This window comes from Budorcas taxicolor, chromosome 4 (genome assembly GCF_023091745.1).
Source record: "Budorcas taxicolor isolate Tak-1 chromosome 4, Takin1.1, whole genome shotgun sequence".
Classification (NCBI taxonomy): Eukaryota; Metazoa; Chordata; class Mammalia; order Artiodactyla; family Bovidae; genus Budorcas; species Budorcas taxicolor.
The window spans coordinates 34545187-34565792 of record NC_068913.1 but is presented as its reverse complement, the minus strand read 5'-3'; the positions used below and the strand labels follow the sequence as shown (position 1 = coordinate 34565792).

General features: G+C 38.3%; 1 protein-coding gene across 1 annotated transcript in view; it reads right to left on the bottom strand.

The window, feature by feature from the left end:
* Positions 1-20606, bottom strand: part of RUNDC3B (RUN domain containing 3B) — a 173006-nt gene that overhangs the window by 44494 nt on the left and 107906 nt on the right. Inside the window, exons 8-9 of the mRNA XM_052638590.1 lie at positions 14795-14963; positions 6882-7039 (exon numbers count right to left, since the gene is read on the bottom strand). Coding sequence (XP_052494550.1) covers positions 6882-7039; positions 14795-14963 — 327 coding nt within the window. The remainder of the gene's footprint in view (positions 1-6881; positions 7040-14794; positions 14964-20606) is intronic.

Below are 20606 nucleotides of genomic sequence, written 5' to 3'. Positions count from 1 at the left end.
GGGAGGGAACACAGCTCCAATCCATCAACAGAAAATTGGATTAAAGATTTACTGAGCATGGCCAGTAAATCAGAACAAGACCCAGTTTCCCCCTCAGTAAGTCTATCCCATCAGGAAGCTTCCATAAGCCTCTTACCCATCTCCATCAGAGGACAGACAGACTGAAAACCACAATCACAGAAAACTAACCAATTAGATCACATGGACCAGAGCCTTGTGTAAGTCAATGAAACTATGAGCCATGCCATGTGGGGCCACCCAAGATGGATGGGACACGTTGCAGAGTTCTGACAAAACATGGTCCACTGGAGAAGGGAATGGCAAATCACTTCAGTATTCTTGCCTTGAGAACTCCATGAACAGTATGAAAAGGCAAAAAGATACGACACTGAAAGATGAACTCCCCAGGTTGGTAAGGTGCCCAATATGCTACTGGAAGATCAGTGGAGAAATAATTCCAGGAAAAAACGAAGAGACAGAGCCAAAGCAAAAACAACACCCAGTTGTGGATGTGACTGGTGATGGAAGCAAAGTCCAGTGCTGTAAAGAGCAATACTGCATAGGAACCTGGAATGTTAGGTCCATGAATCAAGGCAAATTGGAAGTGGTCAAACAGGAGATGGCAAGAGTGAACATAGACATGTTAGGAATCAGTGAACTAAAATGGACTGGGATGGGTGAATTTAGTTCAGATGACCATTATATCTACTACCATGGGCAAGAATCCCTTAGAAGAAATAGAGTAGCCATCACAGTCAACAAGAGAGTCCTAAATGCCCCAACCAGTAACGCTGAAGAAGCTGAATTTGAATGGTTCGATGAAGAAATTCCTGTAGAAATGGTTTTATCTAACAATCTGGTACCTGGCCTTTTTCTCTTCTGTATGCATTTTCCTGACTTTCCTATTCTTATATGGAGTATGTAATATCAGTTCAGTTCAGTTGCTCAGTCATGTCTGACTCTTTGTGACCTCAAGAACCACAGCACGCCAGGCCTTCCTGTCCATCACCAACTCCTGGAGTCCACCCAAACCTATGTCCATTGAGCCAGTGATGCCATCCAACCATCTCATCCTCTGTTGTCCCCTTTTCCTTCTGCCCTCAGTCTTTCCCAGCATCAGGGTCTTTTCCAATGAGTTAGTTCTTTATATCAGGTGGCCAAAGTATTGGCATTTCAGGTTCAGCATCAGTCCTTCCAATGAATACCCAGGACTGATTTCCTTTAGGATAGACTGGATGGATCTCCTTGCAGTCCAAGGGACTCTCAAGAGTCTTCTCCAACACCACAGTTCAAAAGCATCAATTCTTTGGTGTTCAGCTTTCTTTATAGTCCCACTCTCACATCCACACATGACTACTGGAAAAACCATAGCCTTGACTAGATGGACCTTTGTTGACAAAGTAATGTCTCTGCTTTTCAATATGCTCTCTAGGTTGGTCATAATGTTCCTTCCAAGGAGTAAGTGTCTTTTAATTTCATGGCTGCAATCACCATCTACAGTGATCTTGGAGCCCAAAAAATAAAGTCAGCCACTGTTTCCCCATCTATTTGCCATGAAATGATGGGACCGGATGCCATGATCTTAGTTTTCTGAATGTTGACCTTTAAGCCAACTTTTTCACTCTTCTCTTTCACTTTCATCAAGACTTTATTTAGTTCTTCTTCACTTTCTGCCATAAGGTTGGTGTCATCTGCATATCTGAGGTTATTGATATTTCTCCCAGCAATCTTGATTCCAGCTTGTGCTTCCTCCAGCCCAGCGTCTCTCATGATGTACTCTTCATGTAAGTTAAATAAGCAGGGGGACAATATACAGTCTTGACGTACTCCTTTTCCTAGTTGGAACCAGTCTGTTGCTTCCTGACCTGCATACAGGTTTCTCAAGAGGTGGGTCAGGTGGTCTGGTATTCCCATCTCTTTCAGAATTTTTCACAGTTCATTGTGATCCACACAGTCAAAGGTTTTGGCATAGTCAATAAAGCAGAAATAGATGTTTTTCTGGAACTCTTTTGCTTTTTCGATGATCCATCGGATGTTGGCAATTTGATCTCTGGTTCCTCTGCCTTTTCTAAAACCAGCTTGAACATCTGGAATTTCAAGGTTCATGTATTGCTGAAGCCTGGCTTGGAGAATTTTGAGCGTTACCTTACTAGTGTGTGAGATGAGTGTAACCGTGCGGTAGTTGGAGCATTCTTTGTCATTGCCTTGCTTTGGGACTGGAATGAAAACTGACCTTTTCCAGTCCTGTGGCCACTGCTGAGTTTTCCACATTTGCTGGCATATTGAGTGTGGCACTTTCACAGCATCATCTTTCAGGGTTTGAAATAGCTCAACTGGAATTCCATCACCCCCACTAGTTTCGTTTGTAGTGATGTTTCCTAAGGCCCATTTGACTTCACATTCCAGGATGTCTGGCTCTAGGTGAGTGATCACACCATCATATTATCTGGGTCGTGAAGATCTTTTTTGTACAGTTCTTCTGTGTGTAATATATGTCAGCCTAATTGTAATTTGATATTTTAATAGCTGTTACCTGCCAAAAATATATATGACCAGGAACTGCCATGTTTTCCCATTTTTAGCTGGGCTATGATGACATCATTGCACTCTGTTAGAATCCACACCAGTCATCCTAAAAGCTGTGAGCCAGGGTGCCACAGCATCAGTGACTTCTGGTTTTCAGGCCAACAGATCACACGATTACTACTCACCATGAACTACACCAAACTGGCTGTTGAACCGGAACAGTGGCCTAGTTTTAGCAATGCATGATTCTTCACTCTGCTAGTCTAGGCTCTTCACTCCCTTCTCTAGGGAGTCCTCTAAAACATTTTACTATTCCTATTTTTCAAATCACGAATAGAAAAATTTCATCAACTAGAAAAAAATCATTATACATTTTATCGATAATAATCATGACAAGGTGCTTAGCTCTTGTATCCTGTTCTGAGACTGTTCTCAAGGGCTGCAATGAGTGTTTCACAAAGAATCACTTGTACAGCAGACAGAACATCTCTGAATGCCTACCACAGATCTATAATATTATCATAAATATTCATCCAACTACCATTGAGCCTGCCTGCCAATGCAGGAGACTTTAGAGACACAGGTTCAATCCCTGGGTAGAGAAGATCCCCTGGAGAAGGGCACGGCAACCCACTCCAGTATTTCTGCCTACAGAATCCCCTTGAACAGAGGAGTTGAATAGGCTCCAGCCCACATGGTCGCCAAGAGTCGGACAAGACTGAAGTGACTTAGTACAGCATAGCACACCATTTAGAAACTCGATCTCAAAAGTGAATTCCTTGATACTCAGGGATAATACAGTCAAGTCCAGACTCACTGTCTGAGCTGTACCATTTAGGCATGTTAAGGTAAAACATTTTAAACTCAATATTCATCTGAGTGAATATATGAAGGAAATCTTAAGGTTTCTACAAGCCAAAACAGACTAATAATCTTGATTACCTTCTTTGTCCTAACAGTATTAAACATGATATGACTTAATATTTATAATAACCCAGAACACAAATATTATCTCCATGTTACAAATAAGGCAACGGAGGCTCCAAGAAAATAATTCAACGGAGATTGAGCTCATAATAGGCAAGGACAGAGCCAGTATCTGAGCACAGTCCTGATCTGCGATGAAGCTGTGGAACGCTCCTCTATGAGATCATCTACTGCCCAAACTACACAATGTTCAGATTTCACAAGTGTTTAAAGACATTATTAAAGCATATTTTAACAGTAATGAAAAAACACATCTAACCTTTGAGAAATATATAAAAAGTTAAGTGGCAAATTATCTTAATCACCCAGGAAAAGATAATCAACATAATGTAGAAGCAAATGTGGCATACTTCACATTCCATTTAATGCTCCTCTTCTAACCTTTGTCTTTATATGTTATATCTTTGACTGCGAACCTTCCTGTTGGAAAAAAATCTCAGTGACATAGGGAGGAAAAAATGTACACTCTCTCCCTACAGTTTCAAAAATGCCAGAGATTATCTGTACCTTAAATGTGACTCTGATAACATAGCAAATCGTAAACATTCTAGAAGACACCTTACTCTTCTACTAAGTGTTCTGTAATGCTTTCTGTATAAAAGGATCTTGTAAGGCACCAATTTACAACAAATCCAGAGACTGCAACCATGTTATGTGAAAATAAATCTCCAATCTCTAAATTCAATAACCTAATTCTCATCAGTGACTTTAACTTTTTATTTTTTGCTCTAGTAACTTAAAGAGATAAAACTTTAATTTATTAGTAACTAATCAATTAGTAATTTATTAGTATTGAGATTAGTAACTTAAAGAGATTAAAGACAATTGTAAGGTTTCTTTGCAAAACCAGAAAGATCAAGGACACTTCTATCATAGCAATAAGATAAAACCGAACTCACAAATTCTTTTTTAAACTATAAAGTTTGAGACTTTCCTTTAAATTATCAGAAGTAAAATAAATGTGATGCATTCAAATTTAATTCTTCAAATGGAAATATAAATAAAAACCGACTACATAATTATTTTTAGGTTAAAAGCATTTAGACAAACTACTAGTATTATTTGCAAAAGAAAAATTACTTTCTTAATCTTTTAATTGTAAAGAAATAACCAGAAATCTCTATTGTTTGCTTCATAATATTTTTCTCTCTGCTTATAGTAGTGAGGGACACTACAGGATTAGTAGTATTAATGTGCTCCTCAGTGAGAGAGACACCATAGGACACATTCTCTTTAAAATATTTTTTAAAAATCTTAAGAAACAATAAGTGAATGTAATTCTTATGAAGACACAAATTCCTAGAAACACTAAATTTTTATGTTTCTTCATAAAACTTTTTTACTTAAAAAAATCATTTAATTTTCTTAGTCGCAAAGTATCTCCATGCAAATTATGTGTTAGTTACAGAAGGAACAGCAGTAACTATACAGAAGAGAAAAATATCTTAACCAAATGATTAAAAGTAACATCACTAATAAAAGGCCAACAGACTTCATGGACCTCTGGATGTGACAGCCCAAGAACATACTGCTTGCTTACTATTCCAGCCCCAAATGGATAAGCTCATTCTAATTACAAGAAAAAGTAAACAAACTCAAACTGAGGGACAGTCTATAAAATTTCTAGCTTGTGTTTTCAGAAATACCAATCTCAATTGAGATAACCACTGAAACGCTAACATCAAAAGTAACTGAAGATACTGAGAGTCAGTGCAGAATGTGATCCTGGATTAGATTCTGTACCAAAAAAATGAAAGCAATATGAAACATTACTTGGACAACTGATGAAAGTGAAATATGAGATATAGGTACAATGGAAGTATTCTATTAATTTAAATTTCTTAAAATGAGAGCTGAACTGTGAGTGTTTAGGATAATGCTATTGTTCTTAGGAAAAACACACTGAAGTACTATGTGGTATGCAACCTTTCAGGTAGTTCAAAAAATAACATATCCATATATATAAGGAGGAAAGAATTATGACGTGGAAAATGCTGAAAATTGATGAATCTAGGAAAGAGCATATAGAAATTATTTTTTACTATCTCTGCAACCTTTCTGAAAGTTTGAAATTATTTCCACTGCTATGCATACACACTGAGGAAACCAGAACTGAAAGAAACACGTGTACCCCAATGTTCATCACAGCACTGTTTACAATAGCCAGGACATGGAAACAACCTAGATGTCCATCAGCAGATGAATGGATAAGATGAATGGTACATATACACAACGGAGTATTACTCAGCCATTAAAAAGAATACATTTGAATCAGTTCTAATGAGATGGATGAAACTGGAGCCGATTATACAGAGTGAAGTAAGTCAGAAAGAAAACACCAATACAGTATACTAACACATATATATGGAATTTAGAAAGATGGTAACAACGACCCTATATATGAGACAGCAAAAGAGACACGGATATAAAGAATAGACTTTTGGACTCTGTGGGAGAGGGCGAGGGTGGGGTGATTTAAGAGAACAGAATTGAAGCAAGTATATTACCATGTGAACTAGATAACCAGTCCAAGTTCGATGCATGAAACAGGGCCCTCAAAGCTGGTGCACTGGGACCACCCAGAGGATGGGATAGGGAGGGAGGTGGGAGGGGGGTTTGGGACGGGGGGACACAGGTACACCCATGGCTGATTCATGTCAACGTATGGCAAAAACCACCACAGTATTGTAATTAGCCTCCAATCAAAAGTAATTAATTAATTTTAAAAAAGAAAAAAAATTAAAACCATCCTTAACATTAAGTAAATATTAACATGAGGAGGTTTTCACTATAAACAACTAATTGATAAAATTGTTTGACAAAATGGTATGGCTGGTGAAAGTGCTTTAAACTAGTCCTTTAAACACTACTATAAGGAGCTGTGCCAGACTGTAGATCAATACACAGTGTTCAACAACAAAAAACTCTTGCCATGAAAAAAATGTCAGCTCTACTAAACTGTACTCAGTGACATTCTGGCACAACCTGGTAACAAAAAGTTCATCTAGTGGCACTGTACGTTCAATAGCACAGTGTACTTTGAATGGATGATCTTATATGCCATCTTTATGCAATCACTAAAACCTCAAAATTATGCATATGCATTTGGAATAACACACACCACATTATCACAGTTAACTCTGGGTAACACAACCGAAGGTGCTTTTATCTTCTTCCCATATTTTGGAATGTTTCTACAGTGAACATGGATTAGTTTTACAAGAAAAAAGGAAACTTTTTAAAAAGACTAAGTGAAAAAGAACTAAATAGCAGGCAATCAGATTTCTTGGAACTTGAATCCTTCACCAAACATGACATATTTCTTAACTTTACATACTGCCAAAATTTTTCCAAAAGGACTCACTTACAGCTGATCTTGAAGCTCCACAATTATATATTCTAATTGTTCCTTCTCCAGTTTATGAGCCAGGTCAGAATCTTCAATCCTCTGTAGTAGTATTTTATTCTGAGCAACAGATTCAGACAGCTGGTTCTCTCGAAGTTGTAAGAGTTCTTCAAGATAACCCTGGAAATAACAAGTGCAAAATTCTAATATGTATCTTGAAGATAAATGCTGAGTAGATTAAATGTTATTCTTAGCTATGTTGTAATGAAATTATTTCAAAGTATCACTGAAGAAATGGTAAGTAAAACCATTTTAACTGAATTAAAAATTTAACATATGTTCTCCATTATTTAAAGTTCTCTAAAGTTCAGTGAGACGGCTGGATGAGATGAGATGGCTGGATGGCATCACTGACTCGATGGACATGAGTTTGGGTGAACTCTGGGAGTTGGTGATGGACAGGGAGGCCTGGCGTGCTGCAATTCACTGGGTCGCAAAGAGTCGGACATGACTAAGCAACTGAATTGACCTGAAAGTTCAATCACGTATGTTTATAATTTAACATATACCTGAGTTAAAATATTATAATTTCTAAGCTCTACAACAGTGATAAACACTCTAAATGCCTTCAGGCTTCAAAACAGACTTAATTATAGAATGATTAATTAAAAATCTGCATCTCAGTGATTATTTTTCAAAAACAGTTATTAACATTTTAGCATTAGCATATTACAGGAAAGCAGTATAATGTCTAGGTTAGGCCTACAGTCTAAGGGACTGTCTCATGTCATACTCCAGTTCTACTACTTATAAACTAAGTGTCCTTGGGTAAATCATTTAATCTCTCTGGGTCTTTGTTTCATCATCTAAAAATGTGGGAACAAAAAGGGTATCTAGCTGGGAAGATTAAATGAAAGGTAAAGTGTTTAGAATACTATTAATACCTGGTACCCTGTATGTAATGTATAATTATTAGCAGACACCTAAAGACAGATTCTCTCTTATCTTTTAACTCATTTATTGGTTCTTTGTCCTTTTGCCCTACTTTCTAGGAGTGTTCATTTAATTTATTCTCCAAATCCTTATACTAAATTCCTGAACTTAGGAAATCTTATTTTTAATTTCCAAAAATTTTTTTCATGTTTTCTGCTGTTCCCTTCTCATGGCATTCTATAATTTTTAGATACAATGTGCTTTCTTCTTAGGATATTCATTAGACTCTCTTTTTTTTTCTTAAAGTATTCTTCTATTCCACTTCTTATCCTTTTCATGTGCTTAACATTAGAAAACTACTTTAGCTATTCTGGCTTCATAATACATATTAATAGCAACTAGTACTGTTCCTGTCACTTTCTTTTTCAGATTTTTTTCCTGTCAATTCTCAAATATTGGTTTTCTCCATAATAAAATCTCAAAAATTAAAAATAAATTTAATTTTTACAGATAAAACTGTTATATGTGTACACAGCTTAGTTTAAGCTATGCATGATTATTTGTAAACATCAGTAATTAAACAACACAAATTCCCAGCACCTGGATTCACTGCCAGTACTTTCAGAGTCACATGATGTCTTTCTGATCCCATCCCCTGTTCTCTGCAGAGACGACAACATCTTGAGATTTGTGTTTATCACCCCCTTGCTTTTCCTCCAGTATCACCACAAATGTGTGTCTTCTTAAACAATATACTGTTTAGTTTGGCTGAGTTTTATTCATATTCTTTTGCAACCTGCTTTTTCATCTAGTGATGAGTCTCACTACAGTTGCTGCCTTTACTCTCAACAGTGCATAGTATTCTGTTGTATGAATACTGCAGCTTGTTTACTCACTCTCCTATCAATGGCCATTTAGATTATTTTCCATATCTCTTAATATAAACATTACTGTGAACAGTCAGTTACATGATACCTGGTACAGACATCTGAGAGTTTCTCGGAGACATGACTAGGAGTAGAGTTGCTGGGTCATAGGCCTTAGATATCTGCGCACTTACCAGATAATGCTGAACTGTTCATACCACAGGTTTTAACACTAATCATATCCCATTTGACTTCATGTGACTTTATATTAGTACCAAAGTTATACTGAATTCATAAAATCAGCTGGAAACTATTCCTTCTTTTCCTCTTCTCAAGAGCAGCCAGTAGAAAACGGGAATTACTGCCTCCTGAATGTTTGGTAGCATCTACCTCAGAAACCAAACAGGTCTGGTGATTTGAGGGGAAGGTGGGAACAGATTTTAAACTACTTGTTTAATTTCTTCAATGATTATAGGTCTGCAAGTTTTGAGAAGTATTGATAAAATTATTAATAATTATGGGAGGGGTCTCCCTGGCATTTATAGTTTTACTATCTATTCTCTTTTAATTCTTAAAATCGTCTATCTGTGCCACAACTCTTAAATTTAATTATGGTTGATTCTATTTAATTAGTTTGTACAGATACTCAGCTTTTGGTTTAACTGATTATGTACCTCTGTTTATTTCATTAATACCTGCTCTTATTTTTATTATTTTGAACTGGTTTGTTGTTTTTGTTTACTTCTTGGATGCTTAGCTCTTTAATTTTCATTCTTTTCTAGGATAAGTAATTCTCCAAGTACTGTGCAAGTTGCAACTTAGGACTATCAGTGTCCATTATTTTCATTCCTATTCATTTCTAAGTATTTTCTCATTTCTTTTTGATCCATAATTTAGAAGACTTTATATTTTTTAAATCTCCATTGGTGTACCTTAGGTGGTGGTAACCTTTTTCTATTGAATCTAATTTTATTGTATTGTGGTCACTATTGTATCATTTTTTTGTATTTGCTTTGTGACCTAGTGTAGCCCATAAAAAATGGAATAGTTGTCCCATGTATGCTTTAAAAGAATGTGCATTCTAATTGTTAGCATTTACCGTATTTTTAAAAAATGATTTTATTTATTTTGGGCTGGGCTGAGTCTTCACTGCTGCATGGGCTCTCCTCTAGGTGCAGAATGTGGGGGGTACTCTCCAGCTGTGGTGCACGGCTTCTCACCAGAAGGAGTAATGGCTTCTCTTGTGGTGGAGCATGGGCTTTAGGGTGCACGGGGTTCAGCAGTTACCCCCCAGGCTTCAGAGCACAGACTTAATAGCTGAGGTACATGGACTCAGTTGCTCTGAGGCATGCGCGATATTCCTGGATCAGGGATCGAATCCAGATCTTCTGCACTGGCAGTCCACTAGTAAAAACGGTAAGCAATGCATCATTGACCTGCAGTGGATTCTCTACCACTGAGCCAGCAGAGAAGTCCCTACTATAATTCGCTGCAAGTTTACTAGTTGCATTGCTCAAGTTCATTACATCCTTACCAATTTTTTGTCTGTTTTATCTGTAATTATTGGGATGTTAAAATTTTCTACTATTATTATTGGTTTATTCATTTCTCCTAGATATTCTATTAATTTCTATTTCATATTTTTCATGGTTGAATTTTTAAATGCATGTAAGTTTAGTACTGTTATAGATTGCTGGTAAATTCTTCTCTTTTAAAAAGGCAATATCTTTCTTTAGTCTTAATAATACTTTTTGCCTTAATGTCTAGTGTGAATTATACCGATATAGAATTATTTTGGTTAATATTTGCCTACTCTATTTTATCCTCCTAGTTTCAATGTTTTTTTGAGTCACTATTATGCATGCCTATTACAGACAGACAGCATGTCACTAAAACTTATGACTTAAAAAATAAATTTAAGGCAAAAACCACTACAATATTGTAAAGTAATTAGCCTCCAATTAAAATAAATAAATTCAATTAAAAAAATAAACACAAAAAATAAATATAAGAGTTTGTCCTTTTTTAATTATTTTTTTAAACTATTAATTTTTTTGGCTTCTCCATTTTAGCTTGTGGGATCTTAGTTGCCTGACCAGTGGTTGAACCAGGGCCTTGGGCAGGGAGAGCACAGAGGCTTAACCACTGGACCACCAGGCATTCTCAAGAGTTTGTCTTAATTGTCAAGCTTATACCTTTCCCTTTTATGGCAATGCTGACTCTTGGTTGTATTGAGATTTCCGTTATTTTGTGTGGTTTTTTTAAATACTATCTTCATTTTTTTTCATTTGCTCTTTTCTATTGTAATAATCACATTTTCTTTATTTCTTCTCTTTCTTATTATCAGTTTAAAAGCTAAATATTCTATTCCTATAACTGCAATATTGGAAACAGGCATATACCTTAAAAAGGGTGTGTACACTCTTTTTACACTACACTACTTATAATACATAGATCCTAAGAGGCTTTAACTTCAATCACTTTTTCTCACCCTTTCTGATACTACTAAATAGGGTTTAGTTCCATTTTACTTTCCAGGGAAGACTGAAGCCAGACCTAAATGTTAAGCTGCCAATATTGTGTAATTCAGTCGTTAAAACACTGCTATTATTAACAATTAAATTATATAAACTTAGTTAAGTAAATTGTATTGAAAAACAAGGATCAAGTAAACCGTATTAAAAAACAACTACTCAAAATAACTACTACTTAAAATAACTTACTACTCAAATAGTAGTAGTTGAGTAGAAATTAACTACTCCAAATCCATCACTTCCCAAGTATTTTACAATAGTATACTATCGCTATTTGTGCTCTTCAAGTCACAGTCACTGTATTTCTCTGGGAGAAAAACTATATAATTGTGTGCTACTGTGCATCTTTCCCTTATCTTGCATTCAGTAACATCAAACAGGTAGTTTTAAGTTGGCCATGATGGGAGTATTTATCCCAGAGAAATCAGCAAATGAAAGCAAATCAGAGCTCATCAACTTTTCCCTGCAAAACCAGTTCTTAAGCATATTCCAGAACACCACTGCCACCCCATACTGGCATTAATACTGCTGCTGCTATCTCATGTAGTCAAGGTTTACGAATTTCTGTGCTTACTCTGCCACTGTGCATCTCATTCCTGTCTTCAAGGTTCAGTTTCCACCTTGAATGAGAGTGGGCCTAGATTTGCTGTGCCCTGTTGGTATTAAAACACAGGTACCTAGGTTAAGGGAATGGCCCCTCACCACCACCACAAGAGTTTGCAATGGCTTTAACTCAATTCACCCCCACTTGTTTTTAGGCCCTTCCTTCTTTATACAGTCCTTCAGTTCAATTCAGTCGCTCAGTTGTGTCTGAGTCTTTGTGACCCCATGGACTGCAGCACACCAGGCTTCCCTGTCCAGAACCAACTCCTGGAGCTTATTCAAACTCATGTACATTGAGCCTGTGATGCCATGCAACCATCCTGTCCTCTGACATCCCCTTCTCCTCCTGCCTTCTATCTTTCCCAGTATCAGGGTCTTTTCAAATAAGTAAATTCTTTCCATCAGGTGCCAAAAGTATTGGAGCTTCACCTTCAGCATCAGTCCTTCCAGTGAATATTCAGGACTGATTTCCTTTAGGAGGGACTGGTTGGATCTCCTTGCAGTCCAAGGGACACTCTCAAGAGTCTTCTCCAATGCCACAGTTCAAAAGCATCGATTCTTTGGCATAAAGCTTTCTTTATAGTCCAACTCTCGCATCCATACGTGACTACTGGAAAAATCATAGCTTTCACTAGACAGATCTTTGTTGGCAAAGTAATGTCACTGCTTTTTAATATGCTATCTAGGTTGGTCATAACTTTCCTTCCAAGGAGTAAGCGCCTTTTAACTTCATGGCTGCAGTCACCATCTGCAGTGATTCTGGAGCCCCCCAAAAATAATGCCCCACTGTCTGCATTGTTTCCCCATCTATTTCCCATGAAGTCATGGAACCGGATGCCATGATCTTAGTTTCCCGAATGTTGAGCTTTAAGTCAACTTTTTCACTCCCCTCTTTCACTTTCATTAAGAGGCTCTTTAGTTCTTCTTCACTTTCTGCCATAAGGCTGGTGTCATATGCATATCTGAAGTTACTGATATTTCTCCTGGCAATCTTGATTCCAGCTTGTGCTTCTTCCAGCCCAGTGTTTCTCATGATGTACTGTGCATATAAGTTAAATAAGCAGGGTGACAATATACAGCCTTGATGTACTCCTTTCTCAGTGTGGAACCATTCTGTTGTTCCATGTCTAGTTCTAACTGTTGCTTCTTGACCTGCATAAAGATTTCTCAAGAAGCAGGTCAGCTGGTCTGGTATTCCCATCCTTTTCAGAATTTTCCAAAGTTGGTTGTGATCCACACAGTCAAAGGCTTTGGCATAGTCAATAACGCAGAAGTAGATGCTTTTCTGGAACTCTCTTGCTTTTTTGATGGTCTAACCGATGTTGGCAATTTGATCTCCAGTTCCTCTGCCTTTTCTAAATCCAGCTTGAACATCTGCAAGTTCAAAGTTCACATACTGTTGAAGCCTGGCTTGGAGAATTTTGAGCATTACTTTGCTAGTGTATGAAATGAGTACAATTGTGCTGTAGTTTGAGCATTCTTTGGCATTGCCTTTCTTCAGGACTGGAATGAAAACTGACCTTTTCCAGTCCTGTGGCCACTGCTGAGTTTTCCACATTTGCTGGCATATTGAGTGCAGCACTTCCACAGCATCATCTTTTAGGATTTGAAACAGCTCAACTGGAATTCCATCACCTCCATGAGTTTTGTTGCAGTGATGCTTCCTAAGACCCACTTGACTTCACATTCCAGGATGTTTGGCTCTAGGTGAATGATCACACCATTGCGGTTATCTGGGTCATGAAGACCTTTTTTGTATAGTTCTTCTGCGTATTCTTGCCACCTCTTCTTAATATTTTCTGCTTCTGTTAGGTCCCTACCATTTCTGTCCTCTATCGAGCCCATCTTCGCATGAAATGTTCCCTTGGTATCTCTAATTTTCTTGAAGAGATCTCTAGTCTTTCCCATTCTATTGTTTTCCTCTATTTCTTTGCACTGATCACTGAGGAAGGCTTTCATATCTCTCCTTGCTATTCTTTGGAACTCTGCATTCAAATGGGTATATCTTTCCTTTTCTCCTTTGCCTTTTACGTCTTTTCTTTTCTCAGCTATTTGTAAGGCCTCCTTGGACAACCATTTTGCTGTTTTGCATTTCTTTTTTGGGGGGTGGGTGGTCTTGATCACTGCCTCCTGTACAATGTCCTTAGTGAGCTCTTATTCTTTGAGAGAGAAGTTCTGTATGAAACTTTTTCAAAATTTTATTCTACTTGGCATTTTCAGATTTTCACAGTGTAAAGGCTTTTAGTTATCTTAGTCTGACTTCTTGCTGGTATCTGGTACCGGAATTATTCTTTCACAAGTTATTAAAGCTTTCTTTGTATACCTTAACTAGTAGTTGTTTGTCTACAGGAAATCTCTTCATATTTGTAAATTTCCTTTGTAACCATTTTCCTCAGTGTATTTTTTATTGTTCTAATATTTCTATTGATATAATTCCACTAGGCTTTTCCTAAGTAGCTCATCTATGAATAACAGTAATTTGAAAGGAAGGGAAGAAAGGAAAATAAACAATACATGAAAATTAAGAGTATGTTATAACTCAAGATGCTAGTTTGTATCCCAGTCTGCTATGTACTCCCCTTTGCCTACTATAGTGCTTAACACACAAAAGCTGCTTAAATACCTGATTTTAACAAAAGGAGAGAGAGACACATATATGGAATTTCTTAAGCAATCACTGTTACTACATTTTCATAAACCAAATAATCTTTTATAAAATTAATCCTAGAAATTAATACTTCAAACGTATAAATGAAACGGCATACAGGAGGGTAAATGGGTCAGTGTTAGATTAAAATGTAAAATTAGAAGCAGTTTAGCAAACAAAAGCCTCTCCTAAAATTGGGCCTGATTTTTAATTAAGAGGAGGACAATCCAAGAACAGAAAGGAAGTAGCACTAGGTAAGTACTTCCGTTTAGCTAGCAGATCTCGTGGTAGTGACGGTCTAAAGGCAGTCACTCGAGCCGGAATGAAACGACTTCTGATGACTGAGACGCACCTTCTGTTCCAGGGTGAGCTGATACTTCTGTTTGACTCTCTTACACTTGTTGAACCAACTGTTCTCATCCATGATGACTGGAGGCCCGGCCTTCTCTGGAGTGCTGCTCTCGCTGTCACTGCTTCCCAGAGTCCTCAGTTCTTCCTCGTCACTGCTGATACTATCAGAACTGAGAAGATCAACATTTTTTAAAGAAATAAAGTTCACAGTATGTTCCATGTTGGTTTTTTAGAAATACTTCAGCATTTGCAAGTTGCTGGTAAGTAAGCTCCAAAATGTTCAGCACTAACTATACAATAATAAGGATATTATCATCAGGCCTACAGATGCTACAGAAGTTCAAGTGAGGTTTACAGATCTAAGGCATTAAAACAGGAAAACTATGAGAATGTCCCGAAGAGAGGGGAAAAAAACTTCTAAAGAAGAGAGCCAGAAACTCCACATGTGCTGAGAAGAGTTTTGTCACTGGGTTGTTTTCACTGACTGTTCAATCTCCATTGTAAGGCAGACAGCACATCACCAGTGTGCTGCCAGTGGGGGTATAATATCAGCGCAGTGCTCATGATCAGCTCGGCTTTGACTAAAAACAAGAGGTTCAGAAAACCAGTTATACCTAAACACTTTCTACTGGGGGGAAGAAGGAGAGACACAGGCGAAGCAGAGAAAAAATCCATTACAATCCATATGTAAAATTCCTTATGATATCAGTATGGTAGAAAACACAGAACAAGGTGGGGAAAAAGTAGGACAGAATCTAAATAATGGAGAGAAAGGTGTGCTAAGAGGATTGTCTAGTTTCGAAGAAAAATACATTTTAAAAGGAACAGGGAAAATAAAATTTTTTTTTTTCTTTAAAAAAAAATTTTTTTTTTAATTAGTTGGTGTTTTATTGGCTGTTAACACTGAGGTGTAACTTCACGCTACGGTTCACTTCTGGGTCCTGACAAAGAATCCTATTTTCTGCTAAGTCTTCCCTGCCTTTTCATTTTTTCCATACACGAGGATAAGGGAAAGCTTTTAAGAACATGCAATCTTGTAATGCAAATCATTAACAAATATGGAGAACAATGAAAAAGAAACACTTAACCCCTTCTTGATCCCTGGTTGGGGAACTAAGATCTTCCATGCCACATGGTGAAGCACGCCCCCCTAAAAAAGCTAAAACACATTATAGACATCAGGATATAAAGAATGAGTGTTATTATCTTCAATTTGGGAATCTTGTAAGGAGATATATGTATCCATACAATGCAAACAACGCTCACAACTCCTCTACCTAACATCACCCTCAAAGTCACAGGAGAAGATCAGTCTCATTCTGTTTACAACCAGAATGACCTCTAAAATGCTTACTGGATTTGGTCCTGAATAACTTTAGGTTGTTTCAAAACCTCAAAAACATCTTCGGAGTAGGGAGATTTCTGATCACAAAGGATATTTCAAAGAATGGGCTACTAGTTCTGAACGTCATTCCAAAGCAAAGTCTCAAGCATTTTGCTCGTTCTTGGAAAAAGCTTGTCTATGACATTCTTTCAAATGCATAAATTCCATTTTAAGAAAAAAAATCAGAGTGCTTTACAGTCAGCCAGTTATCTTCAAAGGCAACAGGGCAGATGTCACAGCTCCGCCCGTTGTGCACTGGGGCACTCTTCCGGTTTCTCTCCTCTAGAGCACCTTGCAGCAGGAAAGCTGCATGAGGTCACTGACAAGATTTAGAGCAGTATCTGCTAGGTTGTTTCTGTAACTGAAGCTTGAGCAGTTTTCGAGCTGGTGAAGGATCTAACTGTTGAGTGCTTCTCTTCCCGAGCTGTACTGACACCTCCTGGAGGCACTGGGTACTTTCGGCCATAAAGGCATGCAGCTGCTTCACGGATCCTTGCAGTTCGTCCATCACCAACTCCATACAATCAAAGACTTCAGTCTGGTTCTGCAGTATCTTCTGGTAGTCAGGTTTTGTATTAAGGACTTCACTCTGGGAAGACCCGACATACATTCCAGGTTCCACTTCAACTTCAGTATTTTTGGTTTCAGCTGATCCTCTTGATAGGATCTCTTCAGCCTCTTCCTGGTAGCGCAGCAAGAGCTGATCCCAACTCTGACGTTCTAAAGAAAACTTTGTTATATATTCCTTCATCTCAGCCACTGATGTTTCCAGAGCCAAATATGATACTCTTCCTTCTGAATCTTCAAAACATTTTTGTAGTGTTCCATTACTTTCCAATCTGTCTGCAAAATGTTTCAACTCTTCAGAAAGGGAAGACACTTTGGCTCTGAAACTTTCAAGACTGAAGCCTTAGGAAAGGTTCAAGTTTCTGAACAGAGAACTGGAAACTGGAAATGAGGAGAGAGCTCAGCCGTTTGCTTTCTGTTAGGTCGACACTGATGGATCTGCAGAGCTCTGTGATGCCCTGATGAAAGGGAGGCAGTGACTTCCGCCGGTTTGTTTCCTTCATACTTGCTCGCCGCCAGGACTGCCTCCTGTCTTGATGACAAGCAGACTGCTCTGGGGACAAATGAAGGGACCTGGATTCAAGTTCTTCCTGGTGGCTGAGATCACCACTTTCCCCTTTCTGGGGGCTACGGCCAAGGTGGATTCGTTCCTTTGAAACACGTTCAGTCATCTTCAGGGAGGTGGACGATTTATTACACACTTCCACAGGGTTGGGATCGGATTCCAGTTGATGATCATGAGTCTTAGATGCCACTGGTTCCTCTCCTAGCACTTGTCACAAAAAAATCAAAATACAGAATCAAACCCATCACAACTAGGAATCTTCTACTATCTCCGGTCTAGAAGTCATCCTGAGGTGAGAACCCCGGTTTCGGGGGTGACGATGGGCAGGCAGAGTGTGGGCTGAGTCGAGTTGTCTGACCCCAAAGAGGCTGGTGTGGGGGTGAGGGAGGCCTCGTCCGGGAACAGGCCTGAGACTTTTTCACCTCAGAGAAACGCCTGTCCAACCCAGAGCCTCCATCTCCAAAACACAAGGCCGCAGGTGACTCTCTCCAGGACACCAGGTTACCCCTGGACGCGCTGCACCAAGTCCGCTGCTCTTTCCAACTCTAGGACCGCTACATTACCTTCCGGCGGCGCCAGAGCCGCCCCTTAGAAAACTCCCGCCCGAAAATAAATTTTAAAACACCAGCAATGATAATAACATTTAAGAAAGAGCAAAAAAATAGTCTTTATAACCCTCAAGGTATACAAAAAAACTCTATCAAACAGAGGAACAAAATAAGAAAATACAGTAAGTTGAAAACAAAAAATAAGATGGCAGAATAAGCACTAATACAAAAGCAATTACAAAAATCTTAAATAGGTTAAACTCAACAGCCAATTCTGATGTTCTGGTTTGATTAAGGCAAGTGAGTGCCAACAGTAAGCTATCTATAAAATACACATGAATACAGAAAAATGAGAAACGCTGGGGTGGAAGAAGCACAAGGTGGAATCAAGATTGCCGGGAGAAATATCAATAACCTCAGATATGCAGATGACACCACCCTTATAGCAGAAAGTGAAGAGGAACTCAAAAGCCTCTTGATGAAAGTCAAAGAGGAGAGTGAAAAAGTTGGCTTAAAGCTCAACATTCAGAAAACGAAGATCATGGCATCTGGTCCCATCACTTCATGGGAAATAGATGGGGAAACAGTGGAAACAGTGTCAGACTTTATTTTGGGGGGCTCCAAAATCACTGCAGGTGGAGATTAGACAAGACTATTCACTCAGTCATGTCCGACTCTTTGCAACCCTATGGACTGTAGCCCACCAGGCTCCTCTGTCCATAGGATTCTCTAGGCAAGAATACTGGAGTGGGTTGCCATTTCCTTCTCCAGGGATCTTCCCTACCCAGGGATAGAACCCAGGTCTCCCACATTGTGGGCAGATGCTTTAACCTCTGAGCCAGCCAGCCATGAAATTAAAAGACACTTACTCCTTGGAAGGAAAGTTATGACCAACCTAGACAGCATATTGAAAAGCAGAGACATTACTTTGCCAACAAAGGTTTGTCTAGTCAAGGCAATGGTTTTTCCAGTAGTCATATATGGATGTGAGAGTTGGACTGTGAAGAAAGCTGAGTGCTGAAGAATTGATGCTTTTGAACTGTGGTGTTGTAGAAGACTCTTTGAGAGTCCCTTGGACTACAAGGAGATCCAACCAGTCCATCCTAAAAGAGATCAGTCCTGGGTGTTCTTTGGAAGGACTGATGTTGAAGCTGAAACTCCAATATTTTGGCCACCTCATGTGAAGAGTTGACTCACTGGAAAAGACCCTGATGCTGGGAGGAATTGGGGGCAGGAGGAGAAGGGGACGACAGAGCATGAGATGGCTGGATGGCATCATCGACTCGATGGACATGAGTTTTGAGTGAACTCTGAGAGTTGGTGATGGACCGGGAGGCCTGGCGTGCTGCAATTCATGGGGTTGCAAAGAGTTGGGACATGACTGTGTGACTGAACTGAACAGAAAAATTAAAATTAAAAAGATGGAAACACACCTAGAAAATATGAACCAAAGGAACTCAGAAATCATAATTTTGTAAGTTAATATAGATATAATAGTAGAAAATACAAGGATCAAAGAAAGATATTCTATTTCTTTATCCTCCACAATCAGCATTTGCATCTGTTGGGTTCCTGAGTCAGGTCAAAGCACACTGCAGACTTGAATTAGAGACTGCTACATAAAAGTTCAACCCAGGTGATGTTCTTAGCTAATGATCTCAGAAACAAACCAATGACCAAACATGCCAAATGAAGTCTGCCTGTCACATCTGTGGCTCTGGGAAGCTGATAATAAAGTTTCAGTTTTGAAAAAAAGACAAGCAGAGCTCTTAAACGATGGTATTTGACATTAAAAATTAAATGAATTAGCTAAAAAGCAGATAAACTTAAGAGAATTAGTAACATTTAAGGTAGATACAAAGAAATTACAGTATTAAAGATTGTCAAAATGGTAAGGAAAAAACTGCTGAAACAGGCTAGCAAGTACAGCATAATTATCCTTCCAGAAGGAGGGCAATATAAGCATATTTCGAGAAAACTAAAATTTAAGGGATTTACCAACAAATTCTCACTTAAAGAAACTTCCTAATGATTGTAATTTAGGAAAAGGGAAACTGAGTTAAGAAGCACTAAGCAAAGAAAATAGTGAACTTGTGGGTAAACCTAAACATTGAATATAGAACACTAACAATAACGCCTAGTTTTATGGAGTTTTAAATAAACCAACAACAAACACAATTCTGGACAGAACAGCCTATGTCAAGAATGAGATGATTATAGAGTTAAAACAGTACAAGGTCCTCATTTATCTGGATAAGTGGTAAAGATATTAAATTTAGCCTTTGTTAAGGTTTAGATATGCATAGTAAAACTAGTAAAAGTACCACCAGTTTAAAAAAAAAAAAAAGCCTATAAAAGATGCCTAGTAAAAGAAGAGTCTACAAATTAAAAATGAGTAAGGAATAAAATGGCGGAAGAAACGCCCCCCCGCGTCCCCCCACATCCCCGCAAAAAAAAGAATCATAAGAAGAAGACAGAAAAGGTATAAAAGAATGTAGGACAAACAGAAAGTAAGAATGTGTTGTGTGCTGTGCTAAGTCACTTCAGTCGTGTCCAACTCTGCAAGCCCATGGTGTCAGGAAGCATTTAACAGGAGGCTTCCTGTGTGCTGTTTTGGATCTGTCATGAATCCTCTGTCCCTTATTAATTCCTGAATATTCAGGAATTGAGTGGAGTAGCAAACTACTCCCAGGGGTTTAGGAATGCATGCATTTCCTTCCTTAGTTTTTCCATACGGTGACAAGTAACT